The sequence below is a fragment of the Coregonus clupeaformis genome, chromosome 17, assembly GCF_020615455.1.
Source record: "Coregonus clupeaformis isolate EN_2021a chromosome 17, ASM2061545v1, whole genome shotgun sequence".
NCBI lineage: Eukaryota > Metazoa > Chordata > Actinopteri > Salmoniformes > Salmonidae > Coregonus > Coregonus clupeaformis.
In genome coordinates this window covers 70,201,483-70,223,222 of record NC_059208.1, presented here as the reverse complement: position 1 = coordinate 70,223,222, position 21,740 = coordinate 70,201,483, and the positions used below count along the sequence as shown (strand labels likewise).

The 21,740-nt window shown below is 46.4% G+C and overlaps 1 protein-coding gene across 1 annotated transcript in view; it reads left to right on the top strand.

Annotated features, from left to right (window-relative positions):
- The window catches only part of LOC121543836 (glutamate receptor ionotropic, NMDA 2D-like), a 92,456-nt gene that overhangs the window by 20,399 nt on the left and 50,317 nt on the right, over window positions 1-21,740 (top strand). Inside the window, exons 2-5 of the mRNA XM_041853979.2 lie at window positions 5,232-5,593; window positions 8,989-9,195; window positions 17,898-18,164; window positions 21,589-21,740. The exon at window positions 21,589-21,740 is cut by the window's right edge and continues 177 nt beyond it. Coding sequence (XP_041709913.2) covers window positions 5,232-5,593; window positions 8,989-9,195; window positions 17,898-18,164; window positions 21,589-21,740 — 988 coding nt within the window. The remainder of the gene's footprint in view (window positions 1-5,231; window positions 5,594-8,988; window positions 9,196-17,897; window positions 18,165-21,588) is intronic.

Below are 21,740 nucleotides of genomic sequence, written 5' to 3'. Positions count from 1 at the left end.
TCTTGAAAGTAGATAAAGTATACTTTCACGAACTGTCTCTGTCCCTCTCGTTGCTGTGTTGTGTACATTCCACTCTCATGCGGTCTATGCTGTCTGTGTGTATCACAGGAGATAGGTGGCACCTTAATTGCGGAGGATGGGCTCGTGGTAATGACTGGAGCGGAATAGGTGGAATGGTATCAAATATATCAAACACATGGTTTGCAGGTGTTTGATGCCATTCCATTTGCAGGGTTCCGGACATTATTATGAGTCGTTCTCCCCTCAGCAGCCTCCTGTGGTGTGTATCTAACCTAACGTAGCAGGCGTTAAAGTGTATCCGTCCAGAGATCTATATACAATGATGAGATGCTCATGTCTATGCCCAAACAATGGGAGTCATTGTCCCAAAAGCAGGAAGGCAGACGACAAGCTTAGGTCCAAAATAAGCCCATAGAAAGGCAAAGGGCTTATTTTGGACAGATTTTGGCGGGAGTGCAACCTATCACTCTGCCTATTCCTCTCTGATCCATAAAAAACTGGTGCAATGGATTATGGTCATTGTAGTTAATAACCATGTTTCTGACTGAACTAGGTTGAATATTTGCTTAATGAAAACTACAACTCCCTTCAGCCCAAAACTACAACTCCCTTCAACTCCCTTCAGCCCATAGTTCTTGACTTGATTTCTTGAAACTAAACTAAATGGAATTCAAGTAACTGAACCGACGTCGGTCAATTAGTTGTTTAATATTCCCCCCCCCAAAAAAAAATAATATATAATAATAATGTTGGTTAATCGTTCAGTACTACTCTTCCTCTTTCATTCTCTCTCTCATTCTCTCTCTTACACACACATGTGCTTGCACGCCACAAACACACACACACACACACACACACACACACACACACACACACACACACACACCCTGTCAGTCAAGACCTCAGGTTTGGCAGTGTGTTTGTTTAGGCCAAACACGTATACACATCATGGTAATCAATATTTCTCTCTTTCCTGCTCTCCACCATATTTTATCCCTCCGCTCCTCTCCCCCCTTCTTTCCCTCTTTAGTCCTCTGTTTCCTCTCCTCTACCCGTCCTCCTCTCACTCAGTCATGTTCCCTATATTTACCTCCTTTCAACAGACGGCATTTCTACCCATTTCCTGTCTCTCTCTCTCTCTTTCTTTCTCTGTCTCTCTTTCATTCCTCCGGTCCCTTCCTCCTCTCCTCTTTTTGTCCCCTTCTCTATTTGTTCCAAAGGACTCGTCAGGGTCAAAGAACCGGCAGACTGTGAAACGGAGGGAGAGGAGGGGAGAGAGGGAGAGAATAGAGAGAAGTGAAAAGAAAAGAGTGACAAAGAAAGAGAGGGATGGAGGGAGAAAGAGAGAATATCATGTCAGCAAGCCCTGTTAATCAAAGCAATTGTGTTAGCACCTGAATTCATGAAAAACAGAGTGAGAGAGAGAAAGAGAGCGAGAGAGAGAGAGAGAGAGAGAGAGATAGAGGGTGATGGGGTGAGAGAGAGAAAGTGAGGGGGAGGTTGAAAGTAAATTGAAAATTATTTGCTATCTCTCAGGCAATCATTATTTTCTTGCGTGATTGTTTGCGTGTCATTGTGTGTGTGTGCAGACTGCATTAACCCCTATAGCTCTGTCTATTATTATGTTGATGTGTGTGTGTGTGTGTGTGTTTTGCAGTGATCTTAATTGTTGTTATCATTCATGCAGTACAATAACCACCTCCGCCCCTATCTTTGTCTCTGTCTGCTATTTACACTCTCTCTCTCTCTCTCTCTCTGTCTCTCTCTCTCTCTCTCTCTCTCTCTCTCTCTCTCTCTCTCTCTCTCTCTCTCTCTCTCTCTCCCTCCCTCCCTCCCTCCCTCTCTCTCTCTCTCTCTCTCTCTCTCTCTCTGTCCATCCCTCCCGCTCTCTCTCTCTTTCTCTCTCTGTCCCTCCCTCCCTCCCTCTCTCGCTCTCCCTCCCTCCCTCCCTCCCTCCCTCCCTCCCTCCCTCCCTCCCTCCCTCCCTCTCTCTCTCTCTCTCTCTCTCTCTCTCTCTCTCTCTCTCTCTCTCTCTCTCTCTCTCTCTCTCTCTCTCTCTCTCTCTCTCTCTCTTTCTCTCGCTCTCTGTCCCTCCCTCCCTCCCTCCCTCCCTCCCTCCCTCCCTCCCTCCCTCCCTCCCTCCCTCCCTCCCTCCCTCTCTCTCTCTCTCTCTCTCTCTCTCTCTCTCTCTCTCTCTCTCTCTCTCTCTCTCTCTCTCTCTGTCCCTCTCTCTCTCTCTCTGTACCTCTCTCTCTCTCTCTCTCTCTCTCTCTCTCTCTCTCTCTCTCTCTCTCTGTCCCTCCCTCCCTCCCTCCCTCCCTCCCTCCCTCCCTCTCTTCCTTTCCCTCCTTTCTATTTACCTTCTCTCTCATATTGTTTCTTCTCAGCCTGTAGCCTAAATAGCACATATTTCATCTTCCCTCTCCCTCTGCCCCCACCCCCCCATCTTTTCCTCATCTCTCTCTCTCCATTGTTTGTTCCCCTTCTCTATACCGTATTGCTGTTCCAGTATTGCTCCAGCCAAAGCTAACTTATATTACCCCATGATTGGATTCAGAATATATTACACTCTCTCTCTCCTCCTCTCCCTCTCTGTCTCTCTCCCCCGTCTCTCTCCATCCCTCTATCTCTCTCTCTCTTTGCTGTGCACCCTCTGTGTAGGCCATTCCTGATGTGAACAAACTTACAATTCTCTAAGTCTTCTAAACTCCTCTCTCTCTCTCAATTTCAATTCAATTTCAATTTAAGGGCTTTATTGGCATGGGAAACGTGTGTTAACATTGCCAAAGCAAGTGAAGTAGATAGTAAACAAAAGTGAAATAAACAATAAATATTAACAGTAAACATTACACTCAGAAGTTTCAAAAGAATAAAGACATTTCAAATGTCATATTATGTATATATACAGTGTTGTAACAATGTGCAAATAGTTAAAGTACAAATGGGAAAATAAATAAACATAAATATGGGTTGTATTTACAATGGTGTTTGTTCTTCACTGGTTGCCCTTTTCTTGTGGCAACAGGTCACAAATCTTGCAGCTGTGATGGCACACTGTGGTTTTTCACCCAGTAGATAAGGGAGTTGATCAAAATTGGGTTTGTTTTTGAATTCTTTGTGGATCGCTGTAATCTGAGGGAAATATGTGTCTCTAATATGGTCATACATTTGGCAGGAGGTTAGGAAGTGCAGCTCAGTTTCCACCTCATTTTGTGGGCAGTGTGCACATAGCCTGTCTTCTCTTGAGAGCCAGGTCTGCCTACGGCGGCCTTTCTCAATAGCAAGGCTATGCTCACTGAGTCTGTACATAGTCAAAGCTTTCCTTAAGTTTGGGTCAGTCACAGTGGTCAGGTATTCTGCCACTGTGTACTCTCTGTTTAGGGCCAAATAGCATTCTAGTTTGCTCTGTTTATTTGTTTGTTCTTTCCAATGTGTCAAGTAATTCTCTTTTTGTTTTCTCATGATTTGGTTGGGTCTAATTGTGTTGTTGTTGTTGTCCTGGGACTGTGTGGGGTCTGTTTGTGTTTGTGAACAGAGCCCCAGGACAAGCTTACTTAGGGGACTCTTCTCCAAGTTCATCTCTCTGTAGGTGATGGCTTTGTTATGGAAGGTTTGGGAATCGCTTCCTTTTAAGTGGATATAGAATTTAACGGCTCTTTTCTGGATTTTGATAATTAGCGGGTATTGGCCTAATTCTGCTCTGCATGCATTATTTGGTGTTTTACGTTGTACACGGAGGATGTTTTTGCAGAATTCTGCATGCAGAGTCTCAATTTGGTGTTTGTCCCATTTTGTGAATTCTTGGTTGGTGAGCGGACCCCAGACCTCAGAACCATAAAGGGCAATGGGTTCTATAACTGATTCAAGTATTTTTAGCCAGATCCTAATTGGTATGTCAAATTTTATGTTCCTTTTGATGGCATAGAAGGCCCTTCTTGCCTTGTCTCTCAGATCGTTCACAGCTTTGTGGAAGTTACCTGTGGCGCTGATGTTTAGGCCGAGGTATGTATAGTTTTTTGTGTGCTCTAGGGCAACGGTGTCTAGATGGAATTTGTATTTGTGGTCCTGGCAACTGGACCTTTTTTGGGAACACCATTATTTTTGTCTTACTGAGATTTACTGTCAGGGCCCAGGTCTGACAGAATCTGTGCAGAAGATCTAGGTGCTGCTGTAGGCCCTCCTTGGTTGGTGACAGAAGCACCAGATCATCAGCAAACAGAAGACATTTGACTTCAGATTCTAGTAGGGTGAGGCCGGGTGCTGCAGACTGTTCTAGTGCCCTCGCCAATTCGTTTATATATATGTTGAAGAGGGTGGGGCTTAAACTGCATCCCTGTCTCACCCCACGGCCCTGTGGGAAGAAATGTGTGTGTTTTTTGCCAATTTTAACCGCACACTTGTTGTTTGTGTACATGGATTTTATAATGTCGTATGTTTTTCCCCCAACCCCACTTTCCATCAATTTGTATAGCAGACCCTCATGCCAAATTGAGTCAAAAGCTTTTTTGAAATCAACAAAGCATGAGAAGACTTTGCCTTTGTTTTGGTTTGTTTGTTTGTCAATTAGGGTGTGCAGGGTGAATACGTGGTCTGTCGTACGGTCTCTCTCTCTCTCTCTCTCTCTCTCTCTCTCTCTCTCTCTCTCTCTCTCTCTCTCTCTCTCTCTCTCTCTCTCTCTCTCTCTCTCTCTCTGTCCCTCTCTCTCTCTCTCTGTACCTCTCTCTCTCTCTCTCTCTCTCTCTCTCTCTCTCTGTCCCTCCCTCCCTCCCTCCCTCCCTCCCTCCCTCTCTTCCTTTCCCTCCTTTCTATTTACCTTCTCTCTCATATTGTTTCTTCTCAGCCTGTAGCCTAAATAGCACATATTTCATCTTCCCTCTCCCTCTGCCCCCACCCCCCCATCTTTTCCTCATCTCTCTCTCTCCATTGTTTGTTCCCCTTCTCTATACCGTATTGCTGTTCCAGTATTGCTCCAGCCAAAGCTAACTTATATTACCCCATGATTGGATTCAGAATATATTACACTCTCTCTCTCCTCCTCTCCCTCTCTGTCTCTCTCCCCCGTCTCTCTCCATCCCTCTATCTCTCTCTCTCTTTGCTGTGCACCCTCTGTGTAGGCCATTCCTGATGTGAACAAACTTACAATTCTCTAAGTCTTCTAAACTCCTCAATCTCTCTCTCGTTCTCTCTCTGTGTTTCTTTCTCTCTCACAGGCACCCTCTCTCAGTGCACTTTACATCTTCGCCCCCCCTCCGCCCCTCCCCCCTCCACGGTTGGTCAATCTATTGCAATGGTCGCCATACCCACCCTCTCTCTCCTATTGGCCCTGGCGGAGTGGGCAGGACCGGTCACACCCTCCCCACACCTCTTGCTCCGCCCCCGGGAGCGGGAGAGAGACCCGGGGACTATAATGAACTTCAACATCGCTGTGATCCACGCAGGGGCCAGCGTGCAGGTGGAGGCGGCGGCCGGGCCCGGGGGAAGGGTGCTCTACCCTGGATTCGGCCGGGCACACAGCTCTCTAGGGGAGAGCGTGATAACCCAGTGGAGCTCTGCTAACGTCATCTGGCTCCAGGTGAGAAAAGACTGTGCTGTGCTGGGGGGTAATAATAGGAATGGTGATAATGGATCCATTCATTACAGCCTGAACCTTAACCTGACATTAATGGTTTGGGCCAAATATAAGTACCATGCATTATTATTATTATAAGGGGAAAATGTAGGGGTGGTGTGGTGGGGGTGGGGGGGGTCCAGGGAATACAGTGAGGGTGGAATTGGAAGGATGGACTCAAGGGTCAAAGCTGGCTTGTTTAGGGTTTAGAGTCATCATAGTAATGGAATAATGGATTACATTAATCTAAGGCCCAATCCTTATCTGAGATACATGTTATATAGCCAACTCTATGTCATGCTGTCAGTACTATAGCTCGAGGACTTATAGGAGCCACAGTGCTAACCTGTATTAAGGTGAAGAGATGTCATGCTGTTGCTGTTGTGTCTAAATGAGTGTAACTGAAAGCGTTTCCTTAATTCACATGCTCTTCTACCATTGCATGAACTCTATCTAACCGATAGCCTTGTCATTGAACTCTATCTAACCGATAGCCTTGTCATTGATCTCTATCTAACCGATAGCCTTGTCATTGATCTCTATCTAACCGATAGCCTTGTCATTAAACTCTATCTAACTGATAGCCTTGTCATTGATCTCTATCTAACCGATAGCCTTGTCATTAAACTCTATCTAACTGATAGCCTTGTCATTAAACTCTATCTAACCGATAGCCTTGTCATTAAACTCTATCTAACGATAGCCTTGTCATTGATCTCTATCTAACCGATAGCCTTGTCATTGAACTCTATCTAACCGATAGCCTTGTCATTGAACTCTATCTAACCGATAGCCTTGTCATTTAACTATATTTAACCGATAGCCTTGTCATTGAACTATATTTAACCGATAGCCTTGTCATTGAACTATATTTAACCGATAGCCTTGTCATTGAACTATATTTAACTGATAGCCTTGTCATTGAACTATATTTAACCGATAGCCTTGTCGTTGAACTATATTTAACTGATAGCCTTGTCATTGAACTATATTTAACCGATAGCCTTGTCGTTGAACTATATTTAACCGATAGCCTTGTCATTGAACTCTATCTAACCGATAGCCTTGTCATTGAACTATATCTAACCGATAGCCTTGTCATTGAACTCTATCTAACCGATAGCCTTGTCATTGAACTATATCTAACCGATAGCCTTGTCATTGAACTCTATCTAACCGATAGCCTCGTCATTAAACTCTATCTAACCGATAGCCTTGTCATTACTTCACCCCAGGTAAGAGAGGGACTCTTTAGGCCTCAGACCCTGTCTGTCTGTTTCCATGCTTCCTGTGTCTTATCGTTCTACTCTTTGAGTGTGTGTGTGTGTGTGTGTGTGTGTGTGTGTGTGTGTGTGTGTGTGTGTGTGTTCACATAGTGGCCGTGTCCAAATACCCAAACTTGCGTCCTAAATAGTAGGTCATTTGAGTATGCGAAAATATTAAGTTTAATAGTATGCAACATTTCGAAAATCTAGTATACTTTAAATGCCCGGATGTCATATTCATGTCAGCTTTGACAACAGCTGATCAATTAGATATGTGCCACAGAAATCAACGAATAGCAGGAAACAACTCAATCACGCATGACGCATTCTCAGTATGCGAAAATAGAATGTTTAATAGTATGCAACATTTTGAAAATCGAGTATGGTTTAAATGCCAGGATGTTATACTAATTTTGGCTCTTCATCTTCTAGAATTCTCGGCACACTTTTCCAACAATGCATTGGAAGAGGAGGGCTGCGATTAATAGGCCCTAGTTCTCTTTAAGTAGCCAGATAACCACACTAGGCTACTTAATTGGGAAGATGCCCGAAGCTTCTGCGGTGGTGTTCAAATGTAGGCTAAGTAGTTTTTATTCTCAGAAAATTATCACGAGCATTGCATCGTAGGCTACATCTTTGAAAACATAAGTATTTATTTTTTTACCCAAAGTGGATTTCTGTTTTCTCACTGAAAAGTGTTTATGGTTCTCTTGGCCTTCATCAGAGCTTTTAAACGAAATACTAAACCATCTTTTGATTTCTGAATGTGGCGGCACCTGGGACTTGGGATGTGGCATGTTAATCAGGCCTTTAGATTTTTCGTAGGCTACCTATTTAATTAATGAATTAATGGATCAAGCCTTAACATTCATTCTGATGTCGTTCCCAATGATCAGTGCTTTAGTTTATTATGTTGCTGTCCAGCGATTCTGAATTTGCGATGCACCCGAATGTCCACATTTTATATGCCATAGCCCTTTGATTTGAACATTTGAAAAGTTTTGGTGTGTGTACAAGGCTATTTGATTTTATCTATGTTACAACACTTTGGTTTCACTAATAACTATGTTGAAATGGAACCAAATTATCTGTTTCTGTCTTCAGTCCTTTTTCAATAGGATAGATGGGCTGTATGGTCTAGTACGATATAGGTTGAATGTGATAGTCTTCTTATAACCAGCCTGAGTAGGCCTAGAACTCCATTCCTATTCTATTCAGAGTTTAGAGAAATTAATCAAATTGGAAAATAGCTATTATATGGCTGGTTAATGCGATGCATGTCTGTTGAATTTGGAAAAATCCACCCACACTCTGCCCCGCCCCGCCTACTCAGCCAATCAGGAGCCACTACTGAGTTGCAGCCGTGGCATACTGCATACTTTTTACTAAACGGTACATGCTAAATAGTATGCGACAATGAGTAAATAATATGCAGTTTAAGTATGTAGTATGCTAGTATGGGTATAATCGACACCGCCAATGTGTTCTCCACACATTGTAACATAACCTTACTCATCATGGCTCCCTGTCCAGATGAATGCCAGTAGTCCATCTGTACACATGTCTGTCTCTGTTTTCTGTTCTATCACTCTCTTTGATTTCTCTCTCTCTCATTGATAGTAGAGGTAAGACAGTATACTCTACTGTCCCTTACGGTTGTTTATCTGCTTTCTCAATGAAAGTCTATATACAGTACCAGTCAAAAGTTTGGACACACCTACTCATTCAAGGGTTTTTCTTTATTTTTACTATTTTCTACATTGTAGAATTATAGTGAAGACATCAGAACTGTGAAATAACACATATGGAATCATGTAGTTTGCCAAGAGTGTGCAAAGCTGTCATCAAGGCAAAGGGTGGCTATTAGAAGAATCTCAAATATAAAATATATTTTGATTTGTTTAACACTTTTTTGGTTACTACATGATTCCATATGTGTTATTTCATAGTTTTGACTGGTAGTGTATATATTGTTGTTACCTTGTGATCATGTGTCCTCTGTAGGTGAATGTCTGTATTCCTCAGATCATGTTGTACTCCATTACACTGTATGTAATGCAAGCTAACCTATCCCTGTCATGACTTCCTCTCCAGGTGAATGACAGTAGTCCTAAGACTCTGCTGTCCCAGCTGTGTGACCTGCTGGCAGCGAGGCCCCTACAGGGCCTGGTCTATGAGGAGGAGAGGCCACCACCCACTGCCTGGGGACCCCTGGCCCCCATGTTAGAGTTTGTCTCTGCCCAGACTGGACTGCCCATAGTGGCTGTAGGAGGAGGGGCAGGGCTGGGGAGGATGCAACAGGTACAGAGGTGGGGGGAGGGGATGAGGTGTGTGTATGTGAGAGAGAAAGAGAGAGAGACCCATCATGCCTGTAGGATGGTGAGCAATGGTGGGGAGGATGCCACAGGTATGGAGGTAAGAAGATAATGTGTGTTTGTGTGTGTGTTTGTATGTGTGTTTGTGTGTGTGTGCGTGCCTGCGTGAAAGTTTGAGGATTGAGGTCAATCATTCACTGTTTCAGCCCAATCAGAGCTTTGTAGACAGTAAGAAGTGGGTGGTACAGAAAGAGAGGGAGTCAAGGGTAGGTAGTGAGAGAAACCATGGGGGGTAGAGAGAAAAGGGAGGGAGAGAGTGAAGTTTGAGAGAAAAGGGGGGAGAGAGATGATGGTACTGAGAGAGTGATAGAGAGAGAGAGAGAGAGAGAGAGAGAGAGAGAGAGAGAGAGAGAGAGAGAGAGAGAGAGAGAGAGAGAGAGAGAGAGAGAGAGAGAGAGAGAGAGAGAGAGAGAGAGAGAGAGAGAGAGAGAGAGAGAGAGAGAGAGAGAGAGAGAGAGAGAGAGAGAGAGAGAGAGAGAGAGAGAGAGAGAGAGAGAGAGAGTTTACCCTCAGGGGTGGAAAGATGGAGAGAGAGAGATTCAGGGTTAAGGAGAGAGAGATTCAGGGTTAGAGAGAGAGAAAGATTCAGGGTTAGAGAGAGAGAAAGATTCAGGGTTAGAGAGAGAGAAAGATTCAGGGTTAGAGAGAGAGAGAGATTCAGGGTTAGAGAGAGAAATAAGGAGATTCAGGGTTAGAGAAAGAGAGAGAGATCCAGGGTTAGAGAGAGCGAGAGAGAGATTCAGAGTGAGAGAGAGAGATTCAAGGTTAGAGAGAGAGAGAGAGATGCAGGGTTATAGAAAGAGATTCAGGGTTAGAGAGAGAGAGATTCAGGGTTAGAGAGAACGAGAGATTCAGGGTTAGAAAGAGAGATTCAGGCTTAGAGAGAGAGATTCAGGGTTAGAGAGATAAATTCAGGATGAGAGAGAGAGAGATTCAGGGTTAGAGAGAGAGAGATTCAGGGTTAGAGGGAGAGAGAGAGAGTCAGGGTTAGAGAGAGAAAACTCTGGTAGGATTAAGTGGATGATCTTGCCACCTGGTCTCACTCAGCAGGCTTCACATACCTTACACCCGTATCCCCCATCTCTCTCTCTCTCTCTCTCTCTCTCTCTCTCTCTCTCTCTCTCTCTCTCTCTCTCTCTCTCTCTCTCTCTCTCTCTCTCTCTCTCTCTCTCTCTCTCTCTCCCCTCTATCTCTCTCTCCCCTCCATCTCTCTCTCCCCTCCATCTCTTTCTCCCCACCATCCCTCTCTCTCTCTGTCTCATTTAGACTGTTTTTAACTGGATGGATGGGGAGGTCAAATAATCAATTTCAATTCAGTAAATTCATGAAGTACTTGAACAATATTCCAGAACTGTATTTCAATTTATCTCCTGAAGTGACTGAGAATTGACCATAATCCTGGGATGGATACGGGGATGGGGAATGCTCAGAATCATGATGGGTAGCTGCTGGATGGGCAGACAGGGGGCCTGGACTGGGATAGCGATTAGGTATGGTATGGGGGTTGGGTTGGGGTATAGGGGTTGGGTTGGTGTTGGGGTATAGGGTTGGGTTGGGTTGGGTTGGTGTTGGTGTATAGGGGTTGGGTTGGGGTTGGGGTATAGGGGTTGGGTTGGGGTTGGTGTTGGGGTATAGGGATTGGGTTGGTGTTGGGGTATAGGGTTGGGTTGAGTTGGTGTTGGTGTATAGGGGTTGGTTGGTGTTGGGGTATAGGGGTTGGGTTGGTGTTGGGGTATAGGGGTTGGGTTGGGGTTGGTGTTGGGGTATAGGGTTGGGTTGGTATCGGTATTGGTGTTGGGGTATAGGGGTTGGGTTGGATGGTGTTGGGGTATGGGGTATAGGGTTGGGTTGGGTTGGTGTTGGGGTATAGGGGGTTGGGTTGGGGTTGGTGTTGGGGTATAGGGTTGGGTTGGTGTTGGGGTATAGGGGTTGGGTTGGTGTTGGGGTATAGTGTTGGTATTGGGGTATAGGGGTTGGGTAGGGGTTGGGTTGGGGTATAGGGATTGTGTTGGGGTATAAGGGTTGGGCTAGGTTAGGTTAAGGTATAGGGTTGGTGTTGGGGTATATGGGTTGGGTTGGGTTGAGGTATAGGGTTGTTGTTGGAGTATAGGGGTTGAGTTAGGTGGAGGTATAGGGTTGGTGTTGGGGTATAGGGTTTGGGTTAGGTTGGGGTATAGGGTTGGTAGCTCAGTTGGTAGAGCTTGCAACGCCAGGGTTGTGGGTTCGTTTCCCACGGGGGGCCAGTATGAAAATGTATGCACTCACTAACTGTAAGTCGCTCTGGATAAGAGCGTCTGCTAAATGACTAAAATGTAAAAATGTAAAAAATGTATTGGGGTATAGATACCTATAGAGATAGGGGTTGGGTTGGGCTATAGGGATTGTGTTGGGGTATAAGGGTTGGGTTAGGTTAAGGTATAGGGTTGGTGTTGGGGTATAAGGGTTGGGATGGGTTGAGGTATAGGGTTGGTGTTGGTGTATAGGGGTTGGGTTGGGTTGAGGTATAGGGTTGGTGTCAGGGACAGTGTGCTATAAGAAGCTGAGTCAGACATCCTGAGACACTGCTGTGTTTGATCTGTAAATGGCACCGAACTGGGCTGCTGCTACAGCTGTCCCTCTGATGTGTCGCAACTCTGTGTGTGTGTGTATATGTATGTGTGTGGGAGAGGGAGAGAGAGAACATACAACCCATATTTATGTTGATTTATTTTCCCTTTTGTACTTTAACTATTTGCACATCGCTACAACACTGTATATAGCCAGATAATAATGGCACCGGAGGTGATGGCTGCCGTTTTACGGGCTCCAAACGAACTGTGCTATTTTGTTAGTTTTTTCGCATTGTTTGTAACTTATTTTGTACATAAAGTTGCTGCTACCGTCTCTTCTGATCGAAACTGGACAAAGATTTTTTCTTTAATGAGTCCGACACGAAGGATATACAGTCGTGGTCAAAAGTTTTGAGAATTACACAAATATTAATTTTCACAAAGTCTGCTACCTCAGTTTTTATGATGGCAATTTGCATATACTCCTTAATGTTATGAATTGCAATTAATTGCAAAGTCCCTCTTTGCCATGAAAATGAACTTAATCCCCCAAAAACATTTCCACTGCATTTCAGCCCTGCCACAAAAGGACCAGCTGACATCATGTCAGTGATTCTCTCGTTAACACAGGTGAGAGTGTTGACGAGAACAAGGCTGGAGATCACTCTGTCATGCTGATTTAGTTAGAATAACAGACTGGAAGCTTTAAATCATTGTTCTTCCTCTGTTAACCATGGTTACCTGCAAGGAAACACGTGCCGTCATCATTGCTTTGCACAAAAAGGGCTTCACAGGCAAGGATATTGCTGCTAGTAAGATTGCACCTAAATCAACCATTTATCGGATCATCAAGAACTTCAAGGAGAGAGGTTCAATTGTTGTGAAGAAGGCTTCAGGGTGCCCAAGAAAGTATAGCAAGCACCATGACCATCTCCTAAAGTTGATTCAGCTGCGGGATCGGGGCACCACCAGTGCAGAGCTTGCTCAGGAATGGCAGCAGGCAGGTGTGAGTGCATCTGCTCGCACAGTGAGGCAAATACTTTTGGAGGATGGCCTGGTGTCAAGAAGGGCAGCAAAGAAGCCACTTCTCTCCAGGAAAAACATCAGGGACAGACTGATATTCTGCAAAAGGTACAGGGATTGGACTGCTGAGGACTGGGGTAAAGTCGTTTTCTCTGAATCCCCTTTCCGATTGTTTGGGGCATCCGGAAAACACCTTGTCCGGAGAAGATAAGGTGAGCGCTACCATCAGTCCTGTGTCATGCCAACAGTAAAGCATCCTGAGACCATTCATGTGTGGGGTTGCTTCTCAGCCAAGGGAGTGGGCTCACTCACAATTTTGCCTAAGAACACAGCCATGAATAAAGAATGGTACCAACACATCCTCCGAGAGTAACTTCTCCCAACCATCCAAGAACAGTTTGGTGACGAACAATGCCTTTTCCAGCATGATGGAGCACCTTGCGATAAGGCAAAAGTGATAACTAAGTGGCTCTGGGAAGAAAACATCGACATTTTGGGTCCATGGCCAGGAAACTCCCCAGACTTTAATCCCATTGAGAACTTGTGGTCAATCCTCAAGAGGCGGGTGGACGAACAAAAACCCACAAATTCTGACAAACTCCATGCATTGATTATGCAAGAATGGGCTGCCATCAGTCAGGATGTGGCCCAGAAGTTAATTGACAGCATGCCAGGGCGGATTGCAGAGATCTTGAAAAAGAAGGGTCAACAATGCAAATATTGACTCTTTGCATAAACTTAATGTAATTGTCAATAAAAGCCTTTGACACTTATGGAGTGCTTGTAATTATACTTCAGTATACCATAGTAACATCTGACAAAAATATCTAAAAACACTGAAGCAGCAAAATTTGTGAAGAACAATACTCTCCGGAAACCAGGCCCAACTCCACGTCATTTGCGTGAAGAAAAGGTGGAGATACAGAGGGAGAAGGTTGGGGTGCCTTGTTAAGATTTGTAGGCGAGTGAGTAAATCGCCATTACCATCGGTCCTATTGGCCAACGTGCAATCACTGGAAAACAAACTCGATGATCTACGGTCGAGACTATCCTACCAACGGGACATTAAAAACTGTAATATCTTATGTTTCCCCGAGTCGTGGCTGAACGACGACACAGATAATATAGAGCTGGCTGGGTTTCCCGTGCATCGGCCTGACAGAGCAGTTACATCTGGTAAGATGAGGGGCTGGGGTGTGTGTCTATTTGTCAATAACAGCTGGTGCGCAATGTCTAATATCAAAGAAGTCTTGAGGTATTGCTCGTCTGAGGTAGAGTACCTCATGATAAGCTGTAGACCACACTATCTACCAAGAGAGTTCTCATCTATATTATTCGTAGCCGTCTGTTTACCACCACAAACCGATGCTGGCACTAAGACCGCACTCAACAAGCTGTATAAGGCCATAAGCAAACAAGAAAATGCTCATCCAGAAGCGGCACTCCTAGTGGCCGGGGACTTTAATGCAGGCAAATTTAAATCCGTTTTACCTCATTTCTACCAGCATGTCACATGTGCAACCAGAGGGAAAAAAACTCTAGACTACTTTACTCCACACACAGAGACGCATACAAAGCTCTCCTTCGACCTCCTTTTGGCAAAAATTCTATCCTCCTGATTCCTGCTTACAAGCAAAAACTAAAGCAGGAAGTACCAGTGACTCGCTCAATACAGAAGTGGTCAGGTGACACAGATGCTACGCTACAGGACTGTTTTGCTAGCACAGACTGGAATATGTTCTGTGATTCAACCAATGGCATTGAGGAGTATACCACCTCAGTCACCGGCTTCATCAATAAGTGCATTGACGACGTCGTCCCCACAGTGACTGTATGTACATCACCAGAAGCCATGGATTACAGGCAACATCCGCACCGAGCTAAAGGCTAGAGCTGCCGCTTTCAAGGAGCGGGTCACTAATCCGGATGCTTATAAGAAATCCCGCTATGCCCTCAGACAAACCATCAAACTGTCACACCCTGATCTGTTTCACCTGTTTTTGTGATTGTCACCACCCCCGTCCAGGTGTCGCCCATCTTCCCCATTATCCCCAGTGTATTTATACCTGTTTTCTCTATTTGTCTGTTGCCAGTTCGTTTTGTTTTGTGAATCCTACCAGCATTTTCTAGTTTTCCCGGTTTTGACCATTCTGCCTGCCCTGACCCTGAGCCTGCCTGCCGTTCTGTACCTTGTTACACCATTCTGGATTATTGACCTCTGCCTGCCCTGAACCTGAGACTGCCTGCCGTTCTGTACCTTTTGGACTCTGATCTTGATTACTGACCTCTGCCTGCCCTTGACCTGTCGCTTGCCTGCACCCTTTTTTGTAATAAACTTGTGTTACTTCAACACTGTCTGCATCTGGGTCTTCTCCTGAAACGTGATACAAACAGGCAAAGTGTCAATACAGGACTAAGATTGAATCCTACTACACCGGCTCTGACGCTCGTCGGATGTTGTCACGCCCTGGCGTATAGAACTCTAGCTAGTTTGGTCAGGGTGTGAATATATTCTAGGTTTTGTATTTCTATGTTTGGCCGGGTGTGGTTCCCAATCAGAGGCAGCTGTCGCTCGTTGTCTCTGATTGGGGATCATACTTAGGCAGTCAGTTTTCCTGCCTGCGTTGTGGGATTTTGTTATGTTCATGTTTAGGCTTGTGTGTTAGCCTTTGGACCGTCACGGTTAAGTTTGTTGTTTTGGTTACTGTTTCGTGTGTTTATTAGTTAATAAACATGTTCGCCGTTCACGCTGCACCTTGGTCCGTCCCGTTCCTTAACGTACGTGACTGATGTGGCAGGGCTAGCAAACTATTACGGACTGCAAAGGGAAACCCAGCCGCGAGCTGCCCAGTGACCTGACCCTACCAGGCAAGCTAAATGCCTCTCCCTGACCGAGTCTGTAATACCCACATGTTTCAAGCAGACCACCATAATCCCTGTGCCCAAGAATGCGAAGGTAACCTGCCTAAATGACTACCGCCCCGTAGCACTCACGTCGGTAGCCATGAAGTGCTTTGAAAGGCTGGTCATGGCTCACATCAACACCATCATCCCGGAAATCTTAGACCCACTCCAATTCGCATACCGCCCCAACAGATCCACAGATGACGCAATCTCAATCGCACTCCACACTGCCCTCTCCCACCTGGACAAAAGGAACACCTATGTGAGAATGCTGTTCATTGACTACAGCTCAGCGTTCAACACCATAGTGCTCACAAAGCTCATCACTAAGCTAAGGACCCTGGGACTAAACACCTCCCTCTGCAGCTGGATCCTGGATTTCCTGACCGGCCGCCGCCCAGGTGGTAAGTGCAGGCAACAACACATCTGCCACGCTGATCCTCAACACCGGGGCCCTTCAGGGGTGCGTGATTAGTGCCCTCCTGTACTCCCTGTTCACCCACGACTGCGTGGCCAAGCACGACTCATAGACTGTTCTTTCTGCTACCGCACGGCAAGCGGTACTGGAGCGCCAAGTCTAGGTCCAAAAGGCTCCTTAACAGCTTCTATCCCCAAGCTATAAGACCGCTGCTACTAGCTGTTTATTATCTATGCATAGTCACTTTACCCCAATCTACATGTACAAACTACCTCGACTAACCTGTACCCCCACACATTGACTCGGTACATTTATATAGTGTTACTATTTTTTGCTTGAGTTTATTTAGTAAATATTTTCTTAACTCTATTATTTCAACTTTGTTGTTGGTTAAGGGCTTGTAAGTAAGCATTTCACGGTAAGGTCTACTACACCTGTTGTATTCGGTGCATGTGACAAATACACATTTATTTTATTTGGTAATATGACATTTGAAATGTCTCTATTCCTTTGAAACTTTTGTGAGTGTAATGTTTACTGTTAGTTTTTGATTGTTTATTTCACTTTTGTTTATTATCTATTTCACTTGATTTGGCAATGTAAATATATGTTTCCCATGCCAATAAAGCCCTTTGAATTGAATTGAGAGAGAGAGAGAGAGAGAGAGGGAGGAAGAGAGAGTGGGTGTGTTTACATTAATTACAGTATATGTGTGTAAATTAAGATGTTTCAGACATGCTTTTGCTGCCACGTAGCTAGAAAAATCAACACCAATACATTTGTGTTTACAAATAACTGTTTTAACCATTTACTCTTGAGGAATGCGTTCAAACCTCTTTGATGATCTTCCTTTGAAGACCCACCCCCCCGCCCCACACACACATTCCTATCTAAATATAATCCAAATCTGTGGAAAAGACTAGTTCCAGCAGTCATTGGAGAATTCACTCAACAATCATCATCTGTGTTTTAGCCTGCAGTCACACTGCCACTGCAGCCGTCCCATGAAAACTTCAACCCCAGTATGCCTCCACACCCTGAACACACACAGGGTAGTCATGGGAGTTGTAGTTCTTTGTAGAGAGGAGCGGCTCTCTTTAACTGCTCTCTAAACTCCGGACAGAAGTTGCCCGTAGGCATAGATCTAGGATCAGCTTACTGTCTCCAAATCCTTACCTTAAAGACATAATCCCCTGCTATATCTGGATTGATTAATCTTTTTAATTATTCAAAAGTAGTTAATGGATTAGGGCTTGCTACAATATGGCATGTTAACAAATTTGCTATTGTTCACATATTAATTGGGATTCATTTACCAGTGAGGCTTATTCTAAACACCTTTGTGCTGCATTCTGGCTCTGGGCAGAGTTTACCCATAGGCAGATATCTACACTGTAGGATCAGTTTACCCTACCCAAATCCTAACCATAATCCTAACCAAATCAGAACCCCAGAAAACCCCTTCATCCTCAATGCTTGGTTGTGTTCAGAAGGTCTGAAACGGGAGAAAACGTTGTGAAACTGAGGAATTACAGGGGTCCCGTTCAGTGAGAACAAACAACAACAATGTGTTGAACTGTTTTGAAGTGGAGAAGGTGCTCTACTGAACGCGACCCTGACCTCCTAGAGGAAAGCTGATGTTGTGCTTCCTGTTTGGCAGCGTTCTGTCTTGTGTTCAGTCCTGTGTGCCTGCCTGTGTCTATAGAACTTTAAGGTGTGCTCCCCCTACTGCAGGAGTCAGGCTCCATCTTCCTCCAGTTCAGCTCATCCACCACCCTCCAGCTGGAGGTCATCTTCAAAATACTAGAGGAGTACGACTGGACCACCTTCTCAGTGGTGTCCACCCGTCACCACGGCTACCAGGACTTCCTGTCGGTGGTGGACGGCCTGACGGACGGCTCGTTCATCGGCTGGGAGAAGAAGAGCGTGGTCATGCTGAACGTGACGGACGACCCGGGAGGGGCGCGCACGCTCAGGCTGCTCAAGGAGAACGAGGCACAGGTGAGACAGGGGGGAGGGAGGGGGGAGGGGAGGGGGAGAAAAGGGGGAGGAAGTGTTACTGAGTGGCCGTGAGTCTCCGTGTGGCTGGCTGGCCGGGCTGGCTGGGTTCCTCCTCCTTCTTACTCTCTCCCTCTGTCCCTGTGGCTCTCTCTCCTCTATCTCCTCTATCCCTCTGTTCTTCTGATCACTCCCACCCTTCATGACTAGCCTGTGCCCTTTCTTTCGCTCTCCCTTGCTCGCGCCTTCCTTCTACTTTCCTTTCACTTAAAAAATCTCTCTCTCAAGCTGAATGCCTCCATCCTTCTCCTTCTCCATGGATCCCTGACTTGCTACCTCCTCCCTATTCCTCATATCTCCCCTCTTTCTCCCTCCCTGTCAATTCCTTTCTTTCTGTAATATGATAGCTCACTCTTTAACCCTCTCCCTCTCTTTCTTATTCCCTCTCTCCCTCCGTCCTTCCCTCCCTGCACATCCTTGCCCAGAGACAGAACCTCTGTCCTGTGGCTTGTGTTGGGCTCGTTTTGTGTCCTCTCCTTCCATCTCTCCCTCACTCCTTCTACTCCTTTCATCCCTCCATCCCTCCCTCCCTCCTTCATTCTCCCCTCTCCGCAGCATGTCCCTTTGCCTGTAGACGTACACTGCTCTCTGTTGGGCTGGTTCAGATGGGTCTCAATGTCATCGCTAATGTCTCAGCATGGCCACTGCAGCTCTGTCTCCCTGTGTGTGTGTGTGTATTGGATTCCTTAGGCTTCTCTCGGCTGGTGTCACTGTTAATATAACATAGTGCCCGCAGCGGGCTGCCTATGCGCAGTGCATTAACCCTAACCCTCCCTCTTTCTCTGCTTCTCTCTCTCCCCTCCTCTCCTTTCCCCTCTGTCTTCACCCACTCTCTCTCATTTTCTCTCTCTCTTTCCCCGTCTCTTTCTCTCTCTCCCAGTGATAATCAGTGCTTGTGTCTGTCTGCTCAGTGACAGTGTGTGTTTGCATTAAAGACTCTATCTGCTTTTCTCTCTCAATATCCCACTTTTTTCCGGCTTTTTTCCTGCTTTTCTCTCTCAATGTGTGTGGGGCTAACGCAGGTGCACAGGGTCCATTTCCACTTAAATAGCTCTCTCTTTCTCTCCCCCTCTCTTTGAGCTTCTGCCTCTGCTTATTTGTCTTTATATCAGTTTCTCTCTCTCTCTCTCTATCTCTCTCTCTCTCTCTCTCTCTCTCTCTCTCTCTCTCTCTCTCTCTCTCTCTCTCTCTCTCTCGCTCTCTCGCTCTCTAGCTCTCTCGCTCTCTCTCTCGCTCTCTCCCTCCTCTCCAATTCACTGGAGGTTTATTGGCATCCGGGCTGGATTGTTTTGCCAAGCCATTACAGTTCAAAATTCAATGAAGGCACAATTCTCAAAATGTGCTTTCACTCTGTCTCCTCCACTCCCTCTCTCCCTGCCTCACTTTATAACAATTTTTCCTTCCTCTGTCCTTATCTTTTCTACCCTATACATTTCTCCCCCTCCCCCTTCTCCCATTCTGTTAGTCCCTCTCTCCCCTTTCTCTTCCTGTATCTGTCAGCATTTCACTTAACCCTGTTTCCCCTATCTCACCCCCTTAAAACCTTCTTCACCCTGTTTCTCCCTTCCTCAGCAATTGTGGCATTGTTGGACTGATCTACTGCACTCTCTTCCTCCCTCTCTCCATCCATCCCTCCCTATCTCTCTTGCTTTCTCTCCTTCTCTCTCTCTCTCTCCCTACACCCCTGCTGTTACTATATCTCTTATCTCCCCAGGCCCTGATTTTACCAAAATATGTCTGCCTCTCTTTTTTCTCTGCCCCCCCATCCCCCATCACTTCCTTCTCTCCCCCCATCCCCCAACCCGCATCACTTCCCTCTCTCGCCCCCATCCCCCATCACTTCCCTCTCCCCCATCCCCATCACTTCCCTCTCTCCCCATCCCCATCCCCCATCACTTCCCTCTCCCCCCATCCCCCATCACTTCCCTCTCCCCTCCATCCCCCATCACTTCCCTCTCTCCCCCATCCCCCATCACTTCCCTCTCCCCATCCCCCATCACTTCCCTCTCCCCCATCCCCATCACTTCCCTCTCCCCCCATCCCCCATCACTTCCCTATTCCCCCATCCCCCATCACTTCCCGCTCTCCCCCCGTTTTCTCCCCTTCTCAACACTGCACTCCATTCTTTCTCTTTCTGTCCCTCCCTCCCTCCCTCCCCCCTCTCTCTCTCTCTCTCTCTCTCTCTCCCTCTCCCTCTCTTACCCCTCCTTCCCTATCTCCCCAGACTCTGCTGCTTTTAATAACATATGTCAGCGTTTAACCTCTCCCATTTTCCCTCAGGTGTGTTTGCTCTTTAGACCCCCTCCATTCTCTCTATCTCAACCCCCCACTGTCATATTGTCTCTCCCTCCTTCATTTCGTCTGTCATTAGTATGTCTGTCATAAACACAGCAGTAACATCAGCTCTTACTTCTCTCTCCCTCCTCCGTTCTCTTCCTGTCTTCTCTCCCACCTCCTTACTCCTCCTGCCATCTCTCCCTCCTCCTTACTCCTCCTGACTTCTCTCCCTCCTCCATACACCTGTCTTCTCTCCCTCCTCCTTATTCCTCCTGCCTTCTCTCCCTCCTCCTTTTCCTCCTGCCTTCTCTCCCTCCTCCTTACTCCTCCTGCCTTCTCTCCCTCCTCCGTACTCCTCCTTTCTTCTCTCCCTCCTCCTTTATCCTCCTGCCTTCTCTCCCTCCTCCTTACTCCTCCTGCCTTCTCTCCCTCCTCCTTACTCCTCCTGCCTTCTCTCCCTCCTCCTTACTCCTCCTGCCTTCTCTCCCTCCTCCGTACTCCTCCTCTCTTCTCTCCCTCCTCCTTTATCCTCCTGCCTTCTCTCCCTCCTCCTTACTCCTGGTGTCTTCTCTCCCTCCTCCTTACTCCTCCTGCCTTCTCTCCCTCCTCCTTACTCCAGGTGTCTTCTCTCCCTCCTCCTTACTCTTCCTGTCTTTTCTCCCTCCTCCTTACTCCTCCTGTCTTCTCTCCCTCCTCCTTACTCCTATCCTATAACCCTCACCTCACTAGTTAGTATAGCTTTGTCTTTCCCCTATAGGAAAGTATTGTTACTCCCTCTCTCTCTCTCTCTCTCTCTCTCTCTCTCTCTCTCTCTCTCTCTCTCTCTCTCTCTCTCTCTCTCTCTCTCTCTCTCTCTCTCTCTCTCTCTATTTTTCCCTTCACCTTCCCCCTCTCTGTCTCCCTTGACCTTTATATCACTACCGTATATATGTCTGACTCCCCCTTTCCTCCTCCTCCCCTCCCCCACTCCTCCAGGTAGACTGCTGTACTGCCCCCCTCCCACTCTTTCTCCCCGTCTCCCCTTACCCCTTATCTCACTATGTACCCGTGTATCTCCCCTCTCCTCCTCCCCTGTATTCCACTCCACCAGGTACGTCTGCTCTACTGTTCCCAGGAGGAGGCCGAGCTGGTGTTTAAAGCAGCCTGGGCTGCGGGTCAGGCTGGACCCTCTCACATGTGGTTCGCTGTGGGGCCAGCCCTGTCCGGCCTGGGCATGGAGGGCCTCCCCAGGGCCCTGTTCGC